At 42.6% G+C, this 23676-nt stretch overlaps 1 protein-coding gene across 2 annotated transcripts in view; it reads right to left on the bottom strand.

The window, feature by feature from the left end:
* Positions 1-23676, bottom strand: part of MCTP2 (multiple C2 and transmembrane domain containing 2) — a 128486-nt gene that overhangs the window by 71196 nt on the left and 33614 nt on the right. For both annotated transcript variants that reach the window (XM_030955637.1, XM_030955638.1), the window contains 5 exons: positions 12898-13040; positions 12010-12086; positions 10768-10879; positions 8850-8885; positions 264-428 (listed from right to left, as the gene is read on the bottom strand). In XM_030955637.1, coding sequence (XP_030811497.1) covers positions 264-428; positions 8850-8885; positions 10768-10879; positions 12010-12086; positions 12898-13040 — 533 coding nt within the window. The remainder of the gene's footprint in view (positions 1-263; positions 429-8849; positions 8886-10767; positions 10880-12009; positions 12087-12897; positions 13041-23676) is intronic.

Here is a 23676-nt window from a genome sequence, read left to right as displayed (position 1 = left end):
CATATTAATATCAAACATCCATCCACATGATAAGTGTGTTAAGTGCACAAAACACTGATAACACACAATATTCGTAACTTGCTCTTTCTCTACTGGCATCAAGACAGAGCAAAATGTTAATGCTTCCAGTCTGTCTCCTGATTTTGAACTCACTTATCAAAGAGAGTATCAAGAACAGTTCCATCTGAGGTAGCAACACCAGTAAAAGAAACACCAAGCTCCTTACTGACTTCAGACAACTTAAGGAAATCCTTAATACTTACCTTGCTCTTGTATCTTTGATCCCCCAGTTTGAGGAGAATAAAAATCTCTGCCAAGCCCCCTCTGGGCATGTTCTTGCCCTCCAAGAGGGTGATGGTGACCAGCCCATTCCACAGCTGGTTCTTGCGCAGCGACTCCGAGAGCCGCAGGTTCCGCGTGAAACTCGACTGAAAAGCAAGGACAACACGGAATGTTTCAAGACCCAAACACATTTTCATGCTCACGTTAACTCAACTGAAGAGCAAGGCACAACACAGAATATTCTGAGACTCAAACACATTTTCATGCTCACGTTAACTGAGCTATGAAAGCACACCAGGAGTAAGAGAGGGACACTATGCTTCCCTAAGGGTAAGCAGGCAATGGAAGGCAGTAGGATGCTATGGATTTTCTGCCCAACTGTACTACAGTCCCTGTGAAGGGACAGTGCTCAATGTCACAGCAAAATCAGCAGGGTTTGCTTAAACCAACAGAGAAGTCACCTTCAGCTACCCTGGCTGAGCTCCAGCAAGAGCAGATCTCAAGCATGGAGAGCAGTCTGGTACCTTGGCTCAGGGGAAGGCACGGGAGAGCCATGGAGAACAGAACAGGGGAAAAACTAAAGTAAACTCTTAAAACCTCTCCAGCTACATCCATAAAAAGCAGGTCTATCCTTTCTGGGGAGGCAGCCCAGGATCATAAAGCCCACGGCCAGGTGAAAGGCTGAGCAGCATCTTCCACCTCCTCCATCACTCAGCCGCCCGCCTTAGCTCTTTGCTAACTTTGCTCTTCCTGCTTCCAGAAACTGAGCCCACGAATCAAAAATACTGATGCCTGCTGAAAAAACACTGACACCACCAGGCTCTTTATCTGGAGTTATGGTTACCTGGTAGCCACATTTGTTACCTTCGCAGCTTCATCTTGTGCAGCACGGCTGCGCTAACAGTTTGCTAACTGGCAATATTTTATTGGACAGAGGATGATTAAATAGGCCTTTATTTGGGGGGAGTGAGCTGGAAACATTAAAACTCAAGGCTATACTCTTCTTCCCGCAGTAAAAATCCTGCCATATTTTATTCTCCTGAAGCAACTTTTAACTCGCCACACTTTGGAGCTTCAATCATGTCATGTACAGGTGGGAGCAAGACGGAGGAGAAGATTTCACAAGTCACTTTAAAACAGGACGTGTTAGCTTTAAAAGCAAGTAAGAAATGTTGTTGCTAAATAAAACGATTGCAAAAGCACCTGATGTCTGAAGATTACTTTTTATGGATCAATTACCCGGCAACAAAATTCTTAAATCATAGGTGGTGAACTCACAAATTTTTTACTTGCTTTTTACTGGTTAAAATACCGAATTCTGAATCCCACAAGCATATTAATATACTTCTATTTAAACAGCCCGTTTGGCTTTCCTGGCACAATGGGTAAAAATTCCTACCTTTAAAAAGAAAATGAGATTTTGATTCATAAATCCAGCTGCAATGTAATTTCTTTTCTCTTCTTTTTTTTTTTTTTTTTTTTAAAGTTCGTCTTTTGGGCCAAAAAGCTAAAGCATGACTGTTCCCATGGACATACTTCAAAGTCCCAGCAGATATACTCCTCCCTAAACACTGCAGCTATTTCAAAATCCTTTTTATAAAAAAGGGAGTAATGTCCACAAGGGATCAAAGGGCATTCTACAGTCTGGCAATCGCCTTAGAAAAATGGCAATGCTTCCATGAAATATGGCCTAAAATAATTTTGCAGCTTGGTATGTCCTAATTTCGAATTGGATGTTTATCTTGGAAAGGCTTCTATCTAACTTGTCCATAAAACAGCTCCACTTAGCTCTATGAGCCCTGTGAAAATGGAATCCAAAGCTGGCTATTAAGGGGGCCTGGAGATTGCTTCCATATGGCGTAACAGCATGGGAGTGGAGGGCTAAGGCCTACAGCAGGCGCTGCTTGGCTTGAGCTCCCCATCTATCCATGGACACTCATTGCATTACACCATAACATCTGGATTATTGCTTGTAATGTCCCTGGGAAATATCCACTTCCCATCAAAGCCTTTATCTATCTCGCTTGTACTTTGAACATTTTAGTATTTAACATAGTCATGTTTGATGTGATGTACTCGCTGCTTTAGGAGCAAGGATTTTCCCTCCCCCTCCTGCTCCTTCCTCGGAGGAGGAAGAGGTATTTGATGTTAGTTCACAAAAAAAAATTAAAAAAAAAAAAACAGATGAAGTTTATTATCCACGTTACAATTTCTTTTAAAAACAAAGCATCCAGCTCTCTTCAAAGCTTCCAGGCTGAACACAAAAGACAGTTGTTATCACTCAGTTTTCAAATCAAACTTGGATTCTTTTCTTTTTTTCATCCAGGCCAGTATTTCAGGGAGTCAGCATTGGGGACCTTCCTACCCCAGCTCTACAGCACACATAACCCCACCCTTGTAGCTGCTGACTTGACAGTTCAAAGGACTCTTGGGAGGTACCCAAACCAGCCTGGATCCCACACAGCCCCTGGAAAAATCAGCACCTGCACTCAATATTACTGAAACACATTGCAATGCACCAACCTTGACCTCCCAAAACAGGTGGCCCCAAGCAAAGAGCCTCGTGCACCCCCTCTCTGGCCGTGCAGCTGCTCTGGGCTCCTCTCAGAAGAGGGGTGTGCTGGTCTCCAGCTAACAGGACCTGCATGAGATCCAGCATCACTTGAGAGCATCCCACTGCAGAGTGGAGCCAAGATGTTTGCAACTGGTTCAGGGCACCGTGCTGACCTGCAGCAGCTCCACACAGGCTCCACAAGCTTCCCCACCTCCCCCAGTCCAGCCCTGCCACTGGCACAGGGCTCTCTCCAAACTGAGCATGGGAAGGCTGCTTGTCTCACACCCCTGCAAGACACAGCACATGAGGAATGCTTTGGATTTCCTGGACATGCCCAGGTCGCCCCCACAGAGTCTGCTCAGCAGGTCTGGCACGTTTCCTGTGCCTCGTAGCACCAAAGAGCCCCTCTGTGCTTGCTCTGTGGCCACCTCTCCAGCCTCCCCAGGTATTTGGCAGGCTGTTCCTCTGACCACCCCGATGGAAATCCCAGTGAAACAGGCAGTGTCTCAGATTCCACTCACAGTTTCTGGAAGGAAGCACGTCTGGGGAAAATCAGACGTGAGGTAGACCCACAGATCCAGGCCTTCAATGAGTCAACTTTAGTGCTGCCTAGGGAAGTCTGCACTATGGAAAATGCCTCCCAGGTGACAAGAAAATGATATTGCTTTATTTATTTTAGACTTACCTCCTCTCTGATACCCCACACCTACTCATTTCAAACTGATTTACACAGAGCTAATTGATTCAACTTCACAGCCTCCCTCTGAGTTGGCAAAACTACTGCAGAGCAGAGCACAGAGGAGCACAGCCTTTAGTCCAATAGAGTTATTCGGGCAAAACAAGCACTGAAAAAAAACACCCCAAACACTCTTCCTTGCCACCAGCCAGCCTTTTAACCTGCCTTCATGATGAGACCAGAAAAGCCAAAGCCCTGGTCAGTACTGGCCAGGAAATGAGGACACAACTGCTTAATCAGTGACAATTCTGAAGTGTTTTACCTATTCAGCTCTCCCTTTTGCTATTACCTCCCAGGCTACTGATGCCTCCACACTTGGGTACTGCAGCTCCTCCCCAGCTGAACCTGAGCCCTTTCCAGCTGGGCTCCCACACTGGATGCCAGGTCCTTCAGGCCTCTCCTGCTATTTTTTCCTGTAAGCTCTCTGCTCACACTCTGGCTACATCCCAGGCCCAAGCAAAGGTGCCTTGCTGAGGTACAGAAAAGTTGGCTGAAGCTGGGATCAGGCTACAGGGCTGGAAATTAAGAAGCACATGATTTATGATGGAAGCTGGCACATGTCCCAAGAACAAGGCACTGGACAAGCTTGCTTATTCCTTCCCCTCATCGTTTCTGCAATCAAGGTAGACTTGAGACCAAAATTTGAGGGTTGTCTCTAGACAAGCTAGAGCTCTGATTTTGGCTGGGCTCGGTGTACAAAAAAGCAGTAACACCACAAAGGTCACCTTTATGAGCAGTTCACTGCTGCAAAATGGACAAAAACTGGAACTAAAGACATCCCTCAAACAAGACAGCCAGGATAGAAAAAAACAGCAACAAAAAAACAGACAATAAGGACAAAAATATCCAGAGATCCTTATTCCTTAGAACGAACTAGATGCTTTTTAAGCTTAAGAACCCACATCCACTGCAAAATCTAGAACTGTAACTCATCAGATAAGTAATCTCTGCAGCAAAAGTATGGCCTGGTCATAAAGCAGGATCCTGCCACAAAAGGAACAGAAGATGGTTCTTCTCCCAACTTAGAAAGGGAGAAAAATTTGCCCAAAAAGCATCCCATAGCTCTGAACAGAAAAATTAAAAATCAGTGTTCACATCACCACTCTCAAAATCTTGTTCCTGGTTTCAAAATGAATAAAAAAGTTTCTCACACCAACTTTCAATTTTTTATCACTTTCTGGTTCTGGTTTAAAAAAGAAGAATGAGCAGGTGGGCTATATTCTGCCTTCACAGAGCCAAATACAAGAGCTGAACAAGAATGACAGAGCTTTGGAGGGGAAAGAACCAGCTCATTGACCCAGCTTCACAAAATCCTTTAGGAGCTCCAGTCTCCCTGATAACTCCATTTGTCCATAATCTCCCTCTATAGGCACCCAGCAAATCCCCTCTGGTGCATCAGGGCTGCTTTCAAATCTGTCTCTTTTCCTGACACACACATACATGCCCCAAGTTCAAACTTGTTTTTGAAGCAATAAAGAGATGCAGAAAAATTGTACATTTAAATGACACGGCGAGGTGGCCAAGTGTGAAGTGAGCCCATCTCTCCCATCCTTCATTTAAAAGGATGAGACAGGACAACAGAAAGCCTGCTGCAATCCCTGTGAAGAGGTCAACGTCAAAACTGGGCCACGTAATTTGCCATTTGAGAAAACAACAACACACAAATAGGAGGACTCTTCGGACCTCTCCTCATTAGGCAGAGAAACCATATCCGCAAGAGGCAGTTTCCCCTTGGGAAAGAGGAGAGGGCAGTGGAAAGGCAAGTGAACCAACACGAGATTGGCACCACGACGTGTGACCCCGTGGCGAGCGAGTCCCCGCGCTCCGCGCTGCCCACGGGGGATTGGGGGAGAGAGCCAAACACAATGAGGCAGACAAAAATGAAACCTAACAGCCCACACAGGAACACACACACACAAAAAAGATAGGACAGTGAGGGATTTTCCCCTGCGATGAGATGCTTGAGGAGCCCTTGGGTCCGGCCAGCCTTTCAGCCAATTTATTCAATCAGCTTAAGCTATCAAGGTGGCAATTCTGTCGCTTTTGTTTCAGGACTGAACTGCTGCAGGTCAACCCACCCCAAGCAGACCTGCTTATCTGCCTCCTGGATGTTCAACACTTAAAGGTTATTCAGCTGTACAAATGCAGGAAAGAGCGTGCAGGGCACTCAGGGTGAGACTCAAGCCACCCGGGACAAACAAGGGTAGTGAGCATCAGCATGCTGGGCTCCAGCAGAGAGCTACCAACTCCCTCTGTGCCCCAGAAAGGAAAGCAGAACAGAGGGGAGAGCATGTCAATACACAGATATGAGTGAATACATTAATGCTGCCTAACAGCATCCTCTTCCCTTTGCAATGCCACCCTCCATGAGGAAAAGAAGAAAGCCACACTCTTGAAAACAGCTCCCACGGAGGACAATGCTGTTCTCAGCTCCTATGAAAAATGAGGGATCTGAATGTGCTGCCCATGTCTGGGGAATCTGCCCAAATATGCAACGATTCCCTTCCAGCAGCAGTGAAAAATATATACTGTGTAATAATCAAGAGACACCTAAATCATGCAGTTCAACAGCTCTTGCTCCAAAATGATTTAAAAGACCATACTGAGTTGCTGGAATCCTTCCTGTATACTCCCTGTAATAACCATGAGGCTACTGAAACTGGAGATCTTGTGCTGACACTGTTTTTGCTGTTGTCTGAAACACAGCTTTTTCTCCCAAAATCAAGGGAGCTCAGAGAACACACATGAAGAGAGCACAGTATCCACAACAGCCCACGTGAGCCCTGCTGCCAGTCTGACACAGAGCTGCAACAGGTACCAATGCCATCAACATTTGGGGTAAATTTGGGAAGTCAGCAAGAATCCTGTGATTAATGTGAAAAGACTCATTTAGGACACTGATGTGCCAAATCTGCATTAAGACAACATAAAATGGTCAAATTAGAGGATAATCAGATTTCTTTCATGTAGGCAATACAGATTAAAAAACAGCTGTGAAAGTTATATTCATTTTGTCCATCCTTAAAATAAGTCATTTTCCCTGTATTTATAGAAGAGGAAAAGCTAAATATTACAATAGGGGTCAGCTGCAGTTCAGCACATTAAAAAAAAAAAATCCCAGGAAAACTATTTCAAATAGAAAACTTTTATTTGCCTAAGCCTGGAGAGAGGAAATTTAGATGTTGCTCAAATGGAAAGTATACTGTGTTTTCCTCCTGCAACACCCAACCAGAGTCAGCTCAGGAGCCAAAAACCAGACAAGCTTGTGTATCCATTACAGAGCTCTCTCCATTTCCCCTGCACTCCTTATTCCTGTATCTTTATCTCGTCCAGCAGCATTGTTTTCTACCCCATCATACTCTCTGGCTATTCTTCCATAACCTCTTGTGCCTTCCCTAGACACCTATATTCCCCATGCACACAATTTTTCTTCCCAGCCTTTATGTTCTGCCACAAACTGCTAGTACTGCTTCCACAGAGCAGAGTTTCCTAACTAAAGATGGTTATTGATGTACAGTACTAGTGTTTTAGTGCACTAGCAGAATCAATAAACCAGGAAATACTGCTTTGTCAGATTTTTTCCAGCGCATGCTGGGAAATATTTTTTACTGCCTTTGGATGGTCACAGAGGTTTTCTTTAGAGATCACACTGGAGCATGAACTGTGTCTTCCCTAGGAAGAGCTGAAGCTCTCCTACCCTCTAGTGACTGGAACAGAACAGAGCACAGGGTTGAAGCTTTTTTTCCTTTTAAACAATACTTTCATGTCTCCTAAATCAGCACTATGCTTCAGCATCTCCTAATTTTATTTTGAAAGGTGGTAAGGTACAAGACAGAGTCTTGAGAGCTGAAAGGCTGACAGCTAAAGGTCCAAAAACATGTATGTAAAAAAATTATACAAAATGCAATGAGATATTGCATAAAAGCAAAAAGAAAAACCAAACAAAAAACCCCTAAACAAATAGGGAAAAAAGGCACCCCAAAGCTTCCAGTAATAGCAACCAAAACAGAATTTTGACCATTCTGAAGAAAAAGAACCTGAGTTTAAAAACCCAACTCCCTTTCCCAGGTCCCAAAGCCAACCAGCATCCAGAGACAGCTGTGTGAGAAAGATGGGGATCAAGCAATGCTGACCGAGCCAGGGCACAGTAATTTCCAGAGTTTTAGTTAAAAACTGAAGTGATAAGCTCTTCAGTTTTTCCATCACTGTTTATCATGTGGCATTCAAGCATTCCTGGCAGCTCTCTGCTCCAAGCACTGCAAAATCCCTGCAATCAGAGCTCCAAAGGCTGTACTTTGCACTTCTTCTATTGACAAAAACATTCTTGCTGGCACAATACCTGAGATGGTTGGCTCCTCTACACAGCACACCACAGTTGTAATGAATAAAACAAGAGGAGGTTAATGATTCAATTTATTTAGGCACAAACCGATAGTTACAGAGGGAAAATATCATGAGAGCACACTCATCTTAAGAGCCAAATTCTGCTTTTCAGAGACTGAGACTGTACAGCTCTCAAGCTGGGTACTGGGGCTTGCAGTGTCTGTAGCATTGTTATTTACTCAATAGCAAATTAAAGCTTTACAGAACACATAAAAAGCCACAGTCTGCTTCCTGAACAAGTTAAAATCTAATGCAAAAATGATACAGGAATATAAAAGTAATGGAAGCCTGCAGGGATCCTACAGGAGACCAAGGGAAGCAAGCTACACGGACATGTGGCAACACACAAATCTTGGAAATCCTGCTACAATGGAGGTAATGAAAACTCCCTGCTCAGCCTCCATTCCAAGAACAAAAGGAATTTCAAAACCCACAGGGGCAACTGGAAGAAATACTGCCTCACAAAATTCCACCCATGGTGAGAGGCAGCCCCAAAGACAGACGGGGATCCAGGAGAGCCTCGTTCAGCTCCCGCACCAACCACCGTCCGCGCGTTCTGAAACAACTCAAACCCTCCACAGCTCCCCTCATTTTGGTTGAATTTACACCCCTGTCTACTGTACAGGAAGTTTTTCTCTCTTTCTACAGCTCTTTGTGAATGGGGTCTTACATTCACTTGCCACTAGATACTACCACAGCACCTACAATTAGAAAACAACAGGAATTTCCCATCACGATGAATAGAAAAATCAAGAAAGCAAAGGTTACCACAGCCATCATATTGTGACAGGTCGCCTCTACACTTCTGAGTTTTCCTTTGTTTAGACTTTTTCAGAGGAGGGCACAGATTTTGGAAGGGGACCTTCATTTTCTTTAAAAAAAAAAAAAAATTACCTTGGATGAAGTTCTTTTCTTTCGACTTGACCATCTCTGTTCATGAGATTGTACCAAAGAGAATCCAGGGAAACGAAACAGGTAAGGAGTAAAATGGGGAAAGTATTTAGTAAAATAAGTCAAACAGAAGCTTGTCAAATGAGTTAGAAAAGCCTATTACAAAATAGAGGGCTAAATCTACAACTACATCTCTACCTACCTTCCCTGCTTCATGGAACATAACAATCAACAAACTCAAAATACCTGCATTGCACCAAAAAAAAAAAAGGCAATAAAAATAAAGTAATTGAGAATAAAAAGTGGAGGGACCCAGAGCCATTAGTAAGAAACATGGCTTATACTTTTGGTGCCATCTGGTTCTACAGTAAGCTAATTTAAAAAGAGGGAAAAAAATCATCTTGCTGTTAAGTGCTAATGTGGACAGAGCTATTTCACTGTTCTGACTCCTTTGGAAATGGCTGAGCAATCTGCATTTGAAATATGAGGGCTTAAAACATTGTCTTTTAAAAAAATTACACTGTGCACCAGCTCTTCTATCATCTACACTCTGAACGTTAACTAAGCACCCAAGAGTACCAAAAAGCTGCTGTTTAAACCAATAAGCTTTGTTTCACTGGCTAGGTCCACTTTAGCCTAGGCCTTAATAAAAATCCTAGAATTCCTGAGGTTCTCCTGACTAAACTGACTTTTTTGCTTATGTAACTTCACATTTTTGCTTCACCCCTTCCTGCAATTCAGTAACACATGCCAACAATGCTGATTGTACAAGTGAGAGGGGAGTTCACATTCCAAATAAAACCCATCTCATATTATAGACATATAAATACACCATTATTTTAAATATTGTGATTAAGCTTTCAAATAATCACACAGTGAGGTAAAATTAACTCTATCATTACCTTATTATTAATTAAGGCTTTACAATTCTCAAAAAGGCATCTATTTGAAAAATAATAACGAACAGCAGATATTCCACATTAGCTTCTTCTCATTTTGCTTTCCAGCCCCTTGAAACATTTATGTTTCTATAAATAATCTCATTCAGGCTGGAATGCCATACCTATAATTCACTAAAGTGCTGTAAACAGCAAGTTTCATATTCGATTTTACAGAAAACTTGTAGAAATAGTTTCTCTTAATATGTATTACATATATTTAAAACTGGGTCTGGTTTTTAAGACAGTCCAAGTAACTGCCTGATCTTGGGTATTCTCCACCCCTTGCTGGTCAGGAGCAAGATTAGTTCACCAATATTTGTGTACACACTGTGTAAAACACCAGGAGAAAACTTTAAAAATAGAAGTAAAAAAGCCGCGTGCAGGACCTGAAATTAAAAAAAACTATCAGCTTCAGTTATGGTGTTCCTAGTCTCTGCCCATCTTCTCTGGGTTTCTAACATCACTAATCACCACATTTCTGCATCAGGAGCCAAGTTCAATTAACCCAGTGAAGAAACTGTCAGTGGGAAGATCCGGGTTTTACAAGCAAGCAACCTCCTCCTCTCAGCCTGGTGCTCCTCCACACGACTGGGGCAGTTTAAGTCTTAACATCCAAGCTCAATTTTTGGATTTCAAGTGGATAAGTTTTCTCATTGTAAAAAAAAAAAAGGAACTATAACAGCTTTTCTTCAGCCTGCCCATTGCAGTGCTGGGCACATACCCAGAGCACAGGGAGCTCTGCCACAGTGCACATCACAGTGACAAGACAGAAGCATCCAGCTACAAATGTCTACGCAACTTTAACCCAGCTAAATACAAGACTTTTTTTTTTTTTAAAGTTATGCTCTATCTCGATTTCAATATTGAGTCTCAGAGGATGAAAATAAAGGTGGCATTTCCCAGTAAATCAGATTATGCCAGCTCTTCTTTTCTCCTCCCTACAAATTCCAGCTATAAATTTGATTTCCTAAGCCACTTACATTTCTCTTGAAGTCTCCTTGCTTGACTGCTAGACTCAAGTTTAATACAATCACTCCCATGTCATCTTCTAAACTGTTGGGATCTTCCAGTTTTAAAACCTGTTCAGTAGTTCTACGAGGCAACAAAAAAAAAAAAAAAAAAAACAAAGAAGTTGTGCATTTATTGACTCCAGTTAACTCGAGTTGATTATTAAAGGTCAGGCTGAGCTGTGCAAATTTCAGCTCCTTGTCTGAAATTCCCAATATTGAGTTTAAATGTTAAAATGGGAAATCTGGAGAGTTCTTTCTTGGTTCTGACAAAATACACCCCTCTTTTAATAATGCAGCACAGTGTTCCTAGAGCACTGCTCACTACTCACAACTCTCCATATGCAGGTACACACTGAATTAAGTTACTACTACCTCCACTACACAGAAAAGAAGAGTGACAGGGAAACTCATCCAAGTGAATCTTCTAATATTAATGGTTTGTATTTGACTCCAGAGATATTTATTCTGCCTGCTTTTAATCCCCTTCCATGACTCTGTTCCCTTGCTGAAAACAGGAATGCTGGTATTTACCTGGTGGCACTATCTCATGGACAAATTAAGATTTCTAGAAATTCAGATACAACAGCCACGGGAGCTACAACACCCCCTGCACAGGGAGAGCTCATTTTCCCCCTAAAAAGTCATCTCCCAGCAAGGAAGTATAAAAGAAACAACTAAAACTTGAATTCCTGGCTTCCAGCTCCACACTGAGCCCAAGCAGCAGCAGCAGCAGCAGACAAAAGGCACAGGGCTTGCCTCGGCACTAAATCAGGGCCAGATGCAGCTGCTGCAGGCAGGGATGGATGTGGGGGAGGCTGGAAAAGGGGCGCTGGTAGCTGGAAAAAACCTCCTCAGCCCCAGAGAAAGGCACCCCGTGAGGCTGAGGGCAGGTCCCAAACCTTCTCCCCCCTCTTCCTTCTTCCACCTCTACAAATTGTGCTGGTGTAGCTCGCCCTAAACAATGCTGCACACAGAAATTCTTAGTCCCAGAAATGGGATCTGTCCAGGCTGGATTTGAATCCGCTGCATATCGCCAAACAAAAACGTGTGCAGAAGATTTATGTCAAGTGATTTCTCTTGAAATCCCCACTCTTCTATCAACATAAGTTTTCATAAATAGAAAAATTTCTAGCCATAAAAAAAGCATTTCACCACTTCCCTCTGTTTCTCAATTAAGCTGCATTAATAACCTTTAATTAAATGAACTGTTACCTATTGAGTTCAAGTTCAGTGAGCGCCACAGACGCTGAACCCATGAAGTCTGAAGAGGTTAAATCACGATCGTACACCTGGCAGCAAAATAAGACAAATATTTCCAATTTTCACATCATAAGCCAGTTTTATCCCAGGCGATGAAAGAACAGATATTTTAAGCCCTTTCAGTTCAATTTTGTATTTGAAAGATCAAAGCTTAGATATAATTCAGGGATCACTTTCCATCTCCCTGCTTTAATTTGTATTTTTAGCTAAATATTTAACCAGCATTTTGAAAGTATCTTCTTAATATTATGTAAACAGAGACATGTGTGCTGCTATGGATTGTGCCTGCTCCTTTATACTCCACAGGACAGCATAATGAAATGCTGCACAAAAATCAGGTACTTGTGCTTACAGATGTTTTAGCAATTAGTGCTCACAACTGGTAGCTTGTGGTTCTGGTAACTGCAACGTTACTCACAACCAGAAAAGGCTTTGCTACTTGTCACGGCTGCATCCCAGGTAATAATTCTGTGCAGCCCAGCCAAATTGCCCTCCTAAAACGTGCTTCTGAAACTGCCCTTGGTTTCCCTGAGTTTCCACAAGCACGGGGGGAGAGAGAGAGGGAGAGAGAGAGCAGAATTCAGCTCCACGGCTTTAAACAGATCCAGTCAAGGAGTTTTATTTCAAACTTGGGTTTTTGCAGACGGAAAGCAAAACATGCAAGTAAAATCTGGGAAAGACATATGTGCATTTTAATTTGAAATTGCTGAAGCTCTTAAACCGGATTGTGTTTTACGCCGTGCTGCTACAGCGAATAAAAATCAATATGTTTCTAAAGTTGAAAATAATTGCTTAAAAAAATATTGGGCAGTCTTTCAAAAATCTGAGACCAAAACTTACCTTGATCCAGAGGTTTTGATCGAGGGTCTGTATGGGCAGCACAACAGTTTCATCCCAAACTGGGTTGAGGTTCTTGTAGACTACCTTACTTTTGTAAAGAGTTTTGCCATTCAGTTTAAACTTCACGTACGGGTCACTTGTACCTGTGATAAGTAATTAAAAAATAGATTAGCTTCAGCACTGTATGCAACTCCACAACCTTAAATTATATTTTCATAAAATAATTAAAAACAGTTAATTGTAATTACAAATACATGTATATACTTAATTACCTATATAAAAATTGCTCATTCATACAGGAAACCTACAGACAGAACCAGAAAGTTGCCTGAAAGCAGGCAACAAAAAAATCTTCATTGCTTGCTTGTTCTCTGTTGTTTTATTCTTAAGAATATTAATTGTTGTTTAACAATTCTGTTAAAATTTTAATTTGGTAAAAGAGCAAAGAGAAGCAGCACTGAAGCACTATTTACAGGCCAACTAATGACACAGTGGAAGAGAGAAACTGTGATCCTGTGACTAGGAACATATTCAAAGGACCCAAACTCCAAAGCATCGTAACTGGGATAGGAGCTCCAAGGAAACCGGTAACAATAGCTAAAATACCCGTCAGGATTTCATCACTGGTGTCACTTTGCCAATTTACTTAAAACCCAATTTGAGGTTTCAGTGAAAAAAAAATAGCAACGTTATTCATCAGCTCAGGATGAAAAGCACACAGAGAACAGACTCTGCAAAAACAAGCACTGTCCAGGTAACACGTTTTTTAATCCAAGTGGCACAATTTGCCAGGGCAATAATGTCCCCTGTTTTTATGGAGCAGATGTCCATGGACAGAGCGTGAGGCTCGTGCCACTCGGCAGCAATAGACAGACTTGCATCTGTCAAAGGAAAACAGAAGAGGGAATCAACTTTTTGTTATTGTTATTAAACTGGTGGCATCTGCACCAACACCAACCACCGTGCAGGACACCGGGTAAGAGGGGGAACAAGGCACAGGGAGGATTTAACTAGATGATGGTTGATTTAGTTATTCATACAGACTCTGCAGAAAAAACCTTCCCAGGCTGCAAATAAAGGGGAAAAAATCAAACTGAGATATAGCAGCATCTAAAATTAACTGAGCCTAGGTGCCATTCACCTGTCATATCCAATATTTTCTGTATTGTACATGATATTTGGAATTAAACTTCCCTCCTAACAGTTGAATTTCATTAGAGGGGTAACAGCCAAGGTGGTGGTCCTGGCTGGCCCCAGCCTGCAGCAAGGGCTGCTGGAGGAAAAGACTGATTTCTACAGCAGACTTCAGAGTCAGAAATAATCTGAACCTGTCCTCCCTGGTTCCCACTGGCCTGACAAACACATGGCAGTCCAGCATAACCCAGCCTAAAAGCAATACTCAGTCTTGCCAATGATTTGGTGTACTTGTGAGGATGTGAAAAATCCGTATTTAAATATCCAAAGCTCTCATCAGTGTTATGTGAAGGCAGACTTAAACACAAGAAAAAACAATCATGTGTAAGCATCTATTTGGAATTACACAGCATTGTAAAGAACTGTGCTCCTGGGAGACAGACATATTTCTAAGAATTACAGAAAGTTTTTATTCTGCTTTAATTTCAAAAGGGAAGAGTTGTACAACCTGGTCCATTCTGTGCATAAAGTGTGTTTCACTCCCAGAAGGAAAATATCAGTTGGCTTTCCAATACTATCTGCAGCTGATCCTTTTTCTGAATAATAATTGTTGAAAAAAAAATCACTTTTTTTTTTTGGTTAAAAAAAAGCTGCAGACTTCTTAAATAGAATTTTCTTTTTCTTCTCCTCTAAGAGAGACTAATAATAAGGGCCTGATGGAAAGCCAGGAATGTCAGAGGGCAGCTTCTCATTGTTCCCAGTGGGTTAGGACTAGACCTTTCCCTAAAAATTTCTCAGAACTATGATTATACTCTTATACAAAGCATCCAGCTTAAAACCAGCACAATGTCCAGGAGTGGGAACACACAGATAGATCACAGCCCCACAGTGTGGGGGGGCAGCAGTCCTCAGAAGATGCAGAATTAAAAAATAACAGCACTGATCTCTTTGGTGTAACTTCTAAAAGATTTTAAAAGGAAAAAAAAAAAAAAAGGCAAAAATTCCCCTGACTTTTATTTATGGGGTAAGCTGGACAAAGCTGCATAATTAAAAGTAAGAATAGTAATAATGTCCACAACCTATTCTGTGCATGAAATAGCAACTGGCCAAGACAAGGAAAGCAAGTGATGAAATGAAAGCACGAAGAGACGATGGAGGCAGGTGGTTTATGGCCATAACTCATCTGCTTTTGGCACAGAAAACCCATGAAAAAGGACAAAACCTGAAAAGAGAGAGAGAAAAATAGGAGATACAGAATAAAAGCAAACAGCCAGCAAGTTCAATACCAACAAGCAGAAAACTCCAAGCCCTTTCTCTGAGGATGGGAAGCAAGAAGACTATAGCTAAGTAAGCCTCCCAATTGCATTATTGCTCTGAAAAGCTTTCCAGGTTGTTATACAGCAAAGGAAAATAAAAGGTGGGGGGGGGGAAGAGAAGGGCTGCCCAGCACTGCTCATGCATGCCAGGCTTTAGCAATCATTCTCATGTATTTATTTTCAATAAACTCTTCTTTTATATTTACGCCTATTTATATATATAGAAACATACATATATAAAAGGACTTTATGTAAAAGGAATATATATAAAAAAATTAATATATGTAAAAGGAAAATATATTTTGTTTGTATAAAAATATATATTGTACATTAAAAAAAAAAAAAGTGAGGGAGGGGGAAGCTATAATAAAAAGAGGCCTTTAATTAAATAAGATTGCCACTCCGGGATCAGGCCTTCATGCTTGTCAGCTTACTCTCAAAATAAACATCTCAAAGCGGGGCCTCAGTGGTGTCACTTACTCCAGCAAGGCAGCCTGGGTAATCCCTCGCTATCTTGACAGCTCCATAATGTTCCAGCGGCTTCACGGGTGAGCGGCGGCACCCGCGCCGCGGAAAATATTAATGCGGAGAATTAACGGCCAGAGAGAGGGGGACGGCAGCTTACAAAAGCCAAACAAGGCAAAGGTGTCAAGTTAGCACCAGTGTTAATTGTGAGGGAAAATAATTGTGGTGGGGAGTCCTGTGGTGCTCGCCTGTCGGGCTGTCACGGGGGTGACATCTCAACTAGGCGGGCGAGGGATGGGGCGGCGTGGCTGCCAGCGGCCTACAAACGGCCACCATCCAACAGCAGCTGGATTGTCACCTGGGTGAGGGGACACAGAGCACCTGGGGGTTGCTGGTGGTCACTGGGGTGAAGCTGGTGGAGAAATGTCAGGATGGACGTGGCAGCACAGGACCAACTAGGGGCAGGCCCTGGGGGCCAAGCACCATGGGAGCGCGGCTGGCGCATCCTACAAACAACGGGATGGCAGCTTCATGCCACCCAGCAGCTGGATTGTCACCTAGGTGGGGGGACACAGAGGACCTGGGAGGTGGTGGTGGTCACTGGGGTGAAGCTGGTGGAGAAATGTCAGGGGTGGATGCGGCAGCATGGCCTCCAGGACCTACACCAGGTCAGGCTCAAGCAGCACAAGAGCATGGCTGCCGCGTCCTACAAACAACGGGATGGCATCTCCATGCTACCCAGCAGCTGGATTGTCACCTAGGTGGGGGGACACAGAGCACCTGGCAGGTGGTGGTGGTCACTGGGGTGAAGCTGGTGGAGAAATGTCAGGGTGGATAGGGCACCATGGCCCACCGGGCCTGCCCCTGGTTGGTCCCAAGCACAGCTGCCGCATCCTACAAATAGCAGGATGGCAGCTTCATGCCACCCAGCAGCTGGATTGTCACCTGGGTGGGGGGACACTGAGCACCTGGGGGTTGGTGGTGGTCACTGGAGGGAAGCTGGTGGAGAAATGTCAGGGATGGACGTGGCATCATGGCCCCCGGGGCCTGCCCCAGGTCAGTCCCAAGATGCTGATGTAGCCTCTCTGCTCACACAGTGTCTGGTTCTGGTTTCCTTTAAGACACCCCAGATTGCATCCAGGTGACCAAAACAGTTGACAAGGAATGAGAAATAAGCCAGGTGGGCAAGCGTCTCCTGATGGGATGAACAGCACAAACTGCAAATTACTGACTGCATTTGAATTCAGGGCTTGAAGCCTTCTGGATTCAAGCACAGAAAGACGTCTGGGTCTATTAAAAGCTATTTATAAGAGACAATCTACAATCTAGGCAGAAAAACATAACTTTTTTTGAAAAGAGCCTAGTGATGTTAGAGATGAACCAGTCTAAAAAAAGGGGATTTTGTTTATAATCTTCTTTTAACTGTGACAGAAATGGATAATTTACTGAAAAAGCCAGACCAATTAAAAAAATTGGTTTTTAGCATCCATTTCCTAGTGAAGGCAACTGAATCAACAACTTTTAAGAACGTGCATGCAGGCTCTTCTGAAAGCAAGGTCTCATTCACATCAGCTGTAGCAGTATAAACAGGGGGAATAGATTATTTTTAAAGCCAGTTGAGAATTTTGCCCCCAAAAAATATCTGTGTGGTGGGGAAAGCAAGGTTCTTTGAGGTTAATTTGTATATTGTGCAGTGAAACAAGTAGATTCTCACACAATAAAATACATGGACAAAATATATATAAAAATATAAGATAATCTTCTCCTCAGCCTAAAGCAAACCAAATAAAGGGTAAAAAGGAAAACTGACCTCTTAAAAAAAAATCATTCCATCAGCTAGACCCTTCCCCCATGAGAGAAAAAACATTCATCTGGACAGTGATGCTCCTTGGAATTCCTTTGCATAATACCAATTTCATTTCTATTTTCTTCCACTAGCACTAAAAAGCAATGAGTACAAGCAGACCAGACATCACCTAAAACCTGAGAAATTTTCAGTGAGCAAAAAGTTGTTGGGACAGAGCAGCAGGAGAGGGTTTAGTAGCCCAAGAAACTAAACTGTTAAAGGTGTTTTTAAATGGATACTGCTGCCCTCTAGCAGCTACCGAGAGGTGGATCACATCCATTGCTTCAGAACGAGGGAAAAAATAACCCAGCAAACCCAGAAGACCCAATATAATTTCAAGCCACACACTGTTTTATGGGAGCAAACTTACTGGAAATGTAGCATATGAAACAAGTCTCGTTCCATAAATAAATAAATAAAAATGACCACCAAATTGCCTTAAAATCTTGAAAAAAATCAAAGAGCGGTGTGAAATATAACCTAGACCATCTTAAGTTTTGGTTAAAAAACTAAATTTTAATCTGAAGAAGGAAATTAAGGATTTATTTTATAGGCATGTAAAGAATAAATACCTGAAAATCTTCCTAGAAATAGAATTACTGGAGTTATTTACGACAAGGAATAAAAGACATTCTAAAATAGAACACACATTTTTCTTTTTAAGTGGAAAACCACTACATCCTTGCAGCAAAACAGCCGAGATCAAGGCTTAAAGAGGAAACCAGAAAAAAAAAGTATTCTACTGGCAGGAAATTCAGGTGATTTTGGAAAGTTTTGTCCCCAGCTAGGTTTACGTGGCCAGATGGAAATGAAACATTGCTTGGAAACAAGCAGTCCCAATAGGTTCCAAGGGAAAATAAAACCTACCAGAAAAAGAAAAATACACACAAACCTAAAAAAAAAAAATTACCACAAAAAACCCAACAAACCAAAAAGACCAGAGAAGTGTGAAGAAAGTGTGCAAACAGTTTAGGGGAAGGTGAAGGAGGGGAAAAATTGCCTGAACTTAATAGAATGAAAGATGCAGATATAGCACTTTCTACTCAATACACTTCAGAAACACCAGAAAAAAAAAGTACAGGAACTGAGAAAAACCTACCCGAATGCCACGTGACATGCATTAGGGACATGTGACATAAAGCACAGAATTGTCTTTGGTAAGAATTAGTCCAACTGAACACTCCTTTAGGCACTGGCAGAGGCTCCAAGAGCTCCCTGGAGCTTTCTCTTCCGCTAAACAACCCCAACTCAGCATCATTTCTTGTATTCTGAGTCTTCACCCAAATAAAAATCTTCTCCCAAGGTCCCAGAAAGATGCAGTGTGAGCTGCTAATGCAGGCAGGTGCCCCCCAACACTCAGCTGTGACAACTGATGGAGCTAGAACAGTTTAAGAAATCTGTTTTTTAAACTACAATTCTGACACAAGAGTCACAGGGTGATCTCTGGGCCCAAATATTCTCTTCCCATGCTATCATTCCAACATTTCCTAAATTAACAAGGATGGGAAGACATAGAAATTGCTTTTGTTTGAACTCCTCCAGACACATAAATTGCTTTTGTTTGAACTCCTCCTGTTTTTCTGAGGTTCCTATCTCAGTGCATTCCTTTCCCACACCAGTGCAGGTAGGATGCTCACAGGGATCACTGTGCCCAGGGCAAAGTTTCAGGCACTTTGCACTTCCAGAAACTGGGCTTGGCACAGACAGACACTCTCAGCACAAGCCCTTATTCACATCAAAAAAAAATCCAAAAAACATCCAGAGAAAACATCCAAACGAGTGCTCAGCACCATCCAAACTCTCAGCATTTGTAAATTAGCCATGATTACGCCTTTCAAAAAGAAGTGTGAGAAGTTGCCTAATACATGGCAATAATTAATAAATCTGAAGGCCTAATGATCTAATTGCAGATACCCTGAAAACAGAGAAAGTCTAAATTAATCAGCGTGTTTGCAGAGAGCAATTCAGCCTAATTGCTCTGAGCATTTGCTTTCCAAACAATTACTTGCTCTAAGCTGACAAATACCCAGCAGAGCACACACACATCCCTTCCTCCGGCACTCTGGTATCAGCACAGACCCAGGCAGTGAATCACAGAATGATAAAATACCCTGAATTGGCAAAACCCACTGGGATCACCAAGGTCTAACTTGTGGATAGCCCAGAGCTATGAGTGGTGGGTTCCTGCAGGCTCACTGCTGCTGGAAGTTAAAAATGTGTATTATTCCACAAGTTTCTTCCCTTTTATTTTGTCCTTGGGAGGCTGATCTCTGGCACAGCTCACAGGGAGCCCCCCTGGGCCCTGTGGCAGTGGGGGCTGTGGGATGTGAGAGCAGAGAATGATGTGCTGAGGACAAGGAAAGCAGGATGCACCCACGGAGGTGTTGCATCTTCCCCCCTTGCTCCTTTCACACTGCCTCCATCATGAGAGGAAAACCAAAGTGCAGCAACAGGAAACAAATGAAACGTGAAAGGAAGAAACGGAGACGGGGCACAAAGGTCCCGTAAAAAAGATCTACAAAACACAAAACCAGGTAGAAAAGAGACACACACAAAGCTCAGGCTGGAACATGTGGTTAAAGGGGAAAGAAAAAGAAAAAAGACACCAAGCACAGCCACATCAGAGAACTGTGTTTCTTGTAACTACACTATTTAACAGATGAAAAATGAACTTTAAAAGCACAGGATTTGGAAATGGGAGGGGCTTCTCACCCTCACAGGCACCCAAAGCCCAGTTTCTGTTTATTCTTACAGCAGCAGAGCTGGGTTTGCCGCCTGAAGAAAGGCAGCCCTTCCTTACAGCTGTGGCATCACTTTGTTCACTGCTCTGGAAGGGTGACTCCACCAGGAGCAACATGCACAGCCAGAGCATCCCAGTGTCAAAGCGGAGCAGGACCTTGGAGATTTCTTCAGGTTGACTCAAACAACCATGAGGCATCACCCTGCCCTTTGCAGGTGAACCAGCAGGTGGAAATGGGCTCCAGCCTCTCCCAGCTCAAAGCATGAAGTTGGACTTGACAAAACAAGGGTCAACAAGGCCCAAAAACCACTAAGGTTGCACAAGATGCCAATACTTAGAGCACCAGTGATTTTTTTTAATCCCAAATGAGATACAGAATAATCATCTCTCTGCTCTGCCAAGCTGCTCCAGCGCTCCACAGATTTTTAATCAAAAAAATACATTTCTTGCTGTCTTACTACCTGCAGTATTGAAACTACACAGATGCAAACTCCTTGCCATCATTGAAACACATCCAGTAACAATAATATCACAAAATACATAAAAATCAAACTTTTGGTGCTGTGTATGTACACACATACACAACCTTCAATGTTTGGCTCATCCCCTACAGAACTATAAATGTAGGACCCATGCACTGCCTAACATTGGCCCCAAGGGTGCACACAGGTAACATGCCAAATTTACCATCTGCTTAGGCAGTTTCTGCTCTGTGACTGGGTGAGACTGTAAGCAAGTAAATCAGACTCCAAGCAACAGGTAACACCTCTCTTACCCTGCATCCCCAGACAGGACACTGATTTTGACCCAAAAAAGGAGTTTTTGGAGCTTCTCTACTTTCCGTCAGAACTAAGATCCTGCTCTAGCAGCACTTGGATTCCTTGGCTGGGGCACATATGTTGGGTGTTGCTGTACAGAGGCTTTTTCTTTCATTTATCCTTCAAAAATAGATAAAAGAGGAGAAGAAAGCACTGAAACTCTGATTTATTTTTTCTTTTCTACATTGTTGTGCAATTTAGAAGAAGCACATGCATCTCTGAACCAGTCCTGGGCTAATGCACCCTCTCTATAGACAGCAGTACAAGGAGAAGAGCTGCAGAAAGTCAGGGGCTGGAGAGACAAGAGACAGATAAAAAGAAAAGTAAGAAGTAAAAAGTGAAAGGAAAAAATAAGAGCAGATGTTAACAGGATTAATATTGTGAAGAGGAAAAAAAATGTAATGAAAATCTGGTAAAGTGAAGAAGAAATTTATATCACAACAAAGGGAACATAACCTGGAAAGAGCAGTACATAGTGAGGCAAAGAGTCAGAAAAAATACTGGGAAAGTTGGAAAAAAGTGAAGTCTGCAGTTCTGAGTGGAACTCCTGCTCACCTTTATTTGGCCAAGCATAATTATTCCCAATTAATAACTTAAGCATATAATGAGTAAATTCAGGGAGAAATCTGTGAATTTGATGAACAGTGCCAGGATGGTTTTTAGCAATAGCTGTTTCCAATGTCAGAAATATCTCTCCTTGGTCACACAACTTAGATTTATTTTTACATGTACACACAGATAAATACTTCTTACACTGGGACAAAACAGAGGCAGAAACAGACTGAACACGAGCACAAGAGACTTTACTCAGCTGCCAGGAGAGGGCATCACCCACCCACACTGCAGCCCCTAAGCCTGAGCTATTTAAACTGCTGTAAAATAAAATTATGGGGAAAAGTGCAAACATGAGAAGAAGGCAGGACACCGCACTTAAATACCATTTCCTTTATCTTTATGTAGATAAAGAAACTCTCTCAAAAAATATAAACTGATGGGTTTGATGACTGCTTTGAGATGTTTTTCCAGACAAATCGCTGATTGCATAATAAATGAAAATTAAAATTTAGGAACACTACAAGACTTATTTTAAACCTTATTTAGGCTAAAGATGCGGGGGCATAAACTCTCCACTCGGTCTGTGTGAATATTTTGCTAAACTCAAATTATTCAGAGCACACTGATATACCCCAGCACAGCAGCTCTAACCAGCACCAGGGTGGGGGGAGAGGAGGGAAGTCTCACACTCCCAGCCCACAAGTTATCTCTGGGGCTTTCTCACACTGAAGAGATGAGCAGAGCTGACAACCTCCCACTTTCAAAGGCACGTTGAGAAAGCCCAGTGGCTGCAGGTCAAGCCCCAGCATCACACAAAGATGTCACATAACCAGAGTGACAGCAGAGGCCTGTAATGATGGGCATCCACTGTGGGCTGTTTGTTTTTTTAAGGAGCCACCACTGCAGCATGGTGGTGACTGATGAATAATCATTAAGGCACTGTTTCCTCCCCTCCTGCTGCCTGTGCAATAGAAAGCAGCAGTTTTACTGGAGGAAGCATCCCCTCACATACTCAGTTTACTAAATGAGAGGTCATTTGCCACAAAGCAACCGAGACTCACCAAAAGGGAATTTTTTCCCCCTTATGTTGTTTCACTATGCTGTCCAATGCTTTTCTAAGACAAGCATTTGCTTTCTTACACAACAAAACACAGCCTAGAGCAAAGTATGCTCTGTCTTCTCTAGAAATACTACTTTGCTGGAATTGCTCATTTCCAGCATCTTTTTCCTAGGAGCAGTTGGATGTGTCCCGGCTTGTGCAGTCTGCTAGTAAAATCTGATGAACTGCTACACTGTTAGGAAATTCAGGCTTTTGTATAGCCAGTAAAGATCTTAATCTAAGTACTGGTTCACTCCTTCCAAAAACTGGTAGGAAAAACAAACATACACTCAATCAAAAGTTACTGTTTTGGGAAGCCATGAAAAACCAGCATGGAAAAAGTTAACTGAGATACCAGACAACAGAAATCCCAGTGAGCACCTCATGTGAAATCAGACAGGTCCCTCCAGGTGCAAACCTTCAACCTTCACAAGCCTTTAGGCTGTGCAAGTTTATTTTGTTTAAAACCAAATGAATAAAGCCCATGGCTTCACCTCAAAAGAAGCTGCTCAGACATTTTGCAAGACAAAACTACCAGAACTGTTTCCACATGCAGGGAAAAAAAAATATGAAATCAAGCCTGGACGTATGGAAGAGCTCTCTGACAGGTTCAGATGGAAGGTCCTGCCACAGCTGCTGCCTCAGGGTCCTACAGGCTGCACAGAGCCTCTGGCAGGGCAGCTCTTCCTCCACAGCAAGTGACTGGCTGCTCACAAGCATTTCTACTCCCTCTTTCAAAATCCCAAATAAAAGCCAGGTTAAGGGAAGGCATTTTCACACCTTTTTTTCCAGGAATTCCCTGAATA

The sequence above is a fragment of the Camarhynchus parvulus genome, chromosome 10 (genome assembly GCF_901933205.1).
Source record: "Camarhynchus parvulus chromosome 10, STF_HiC, whole genome shotgun sequence".
Lineage (NCBI taxonomy): Eukaryota > Metazoa > Chordata > Aves > Passeriformes > Thraupidae > Camarhynchus > Camarhynchus parvulus.
This window is presented reverse-complemented; position numbering and strand designations above follow the sequence as displayed.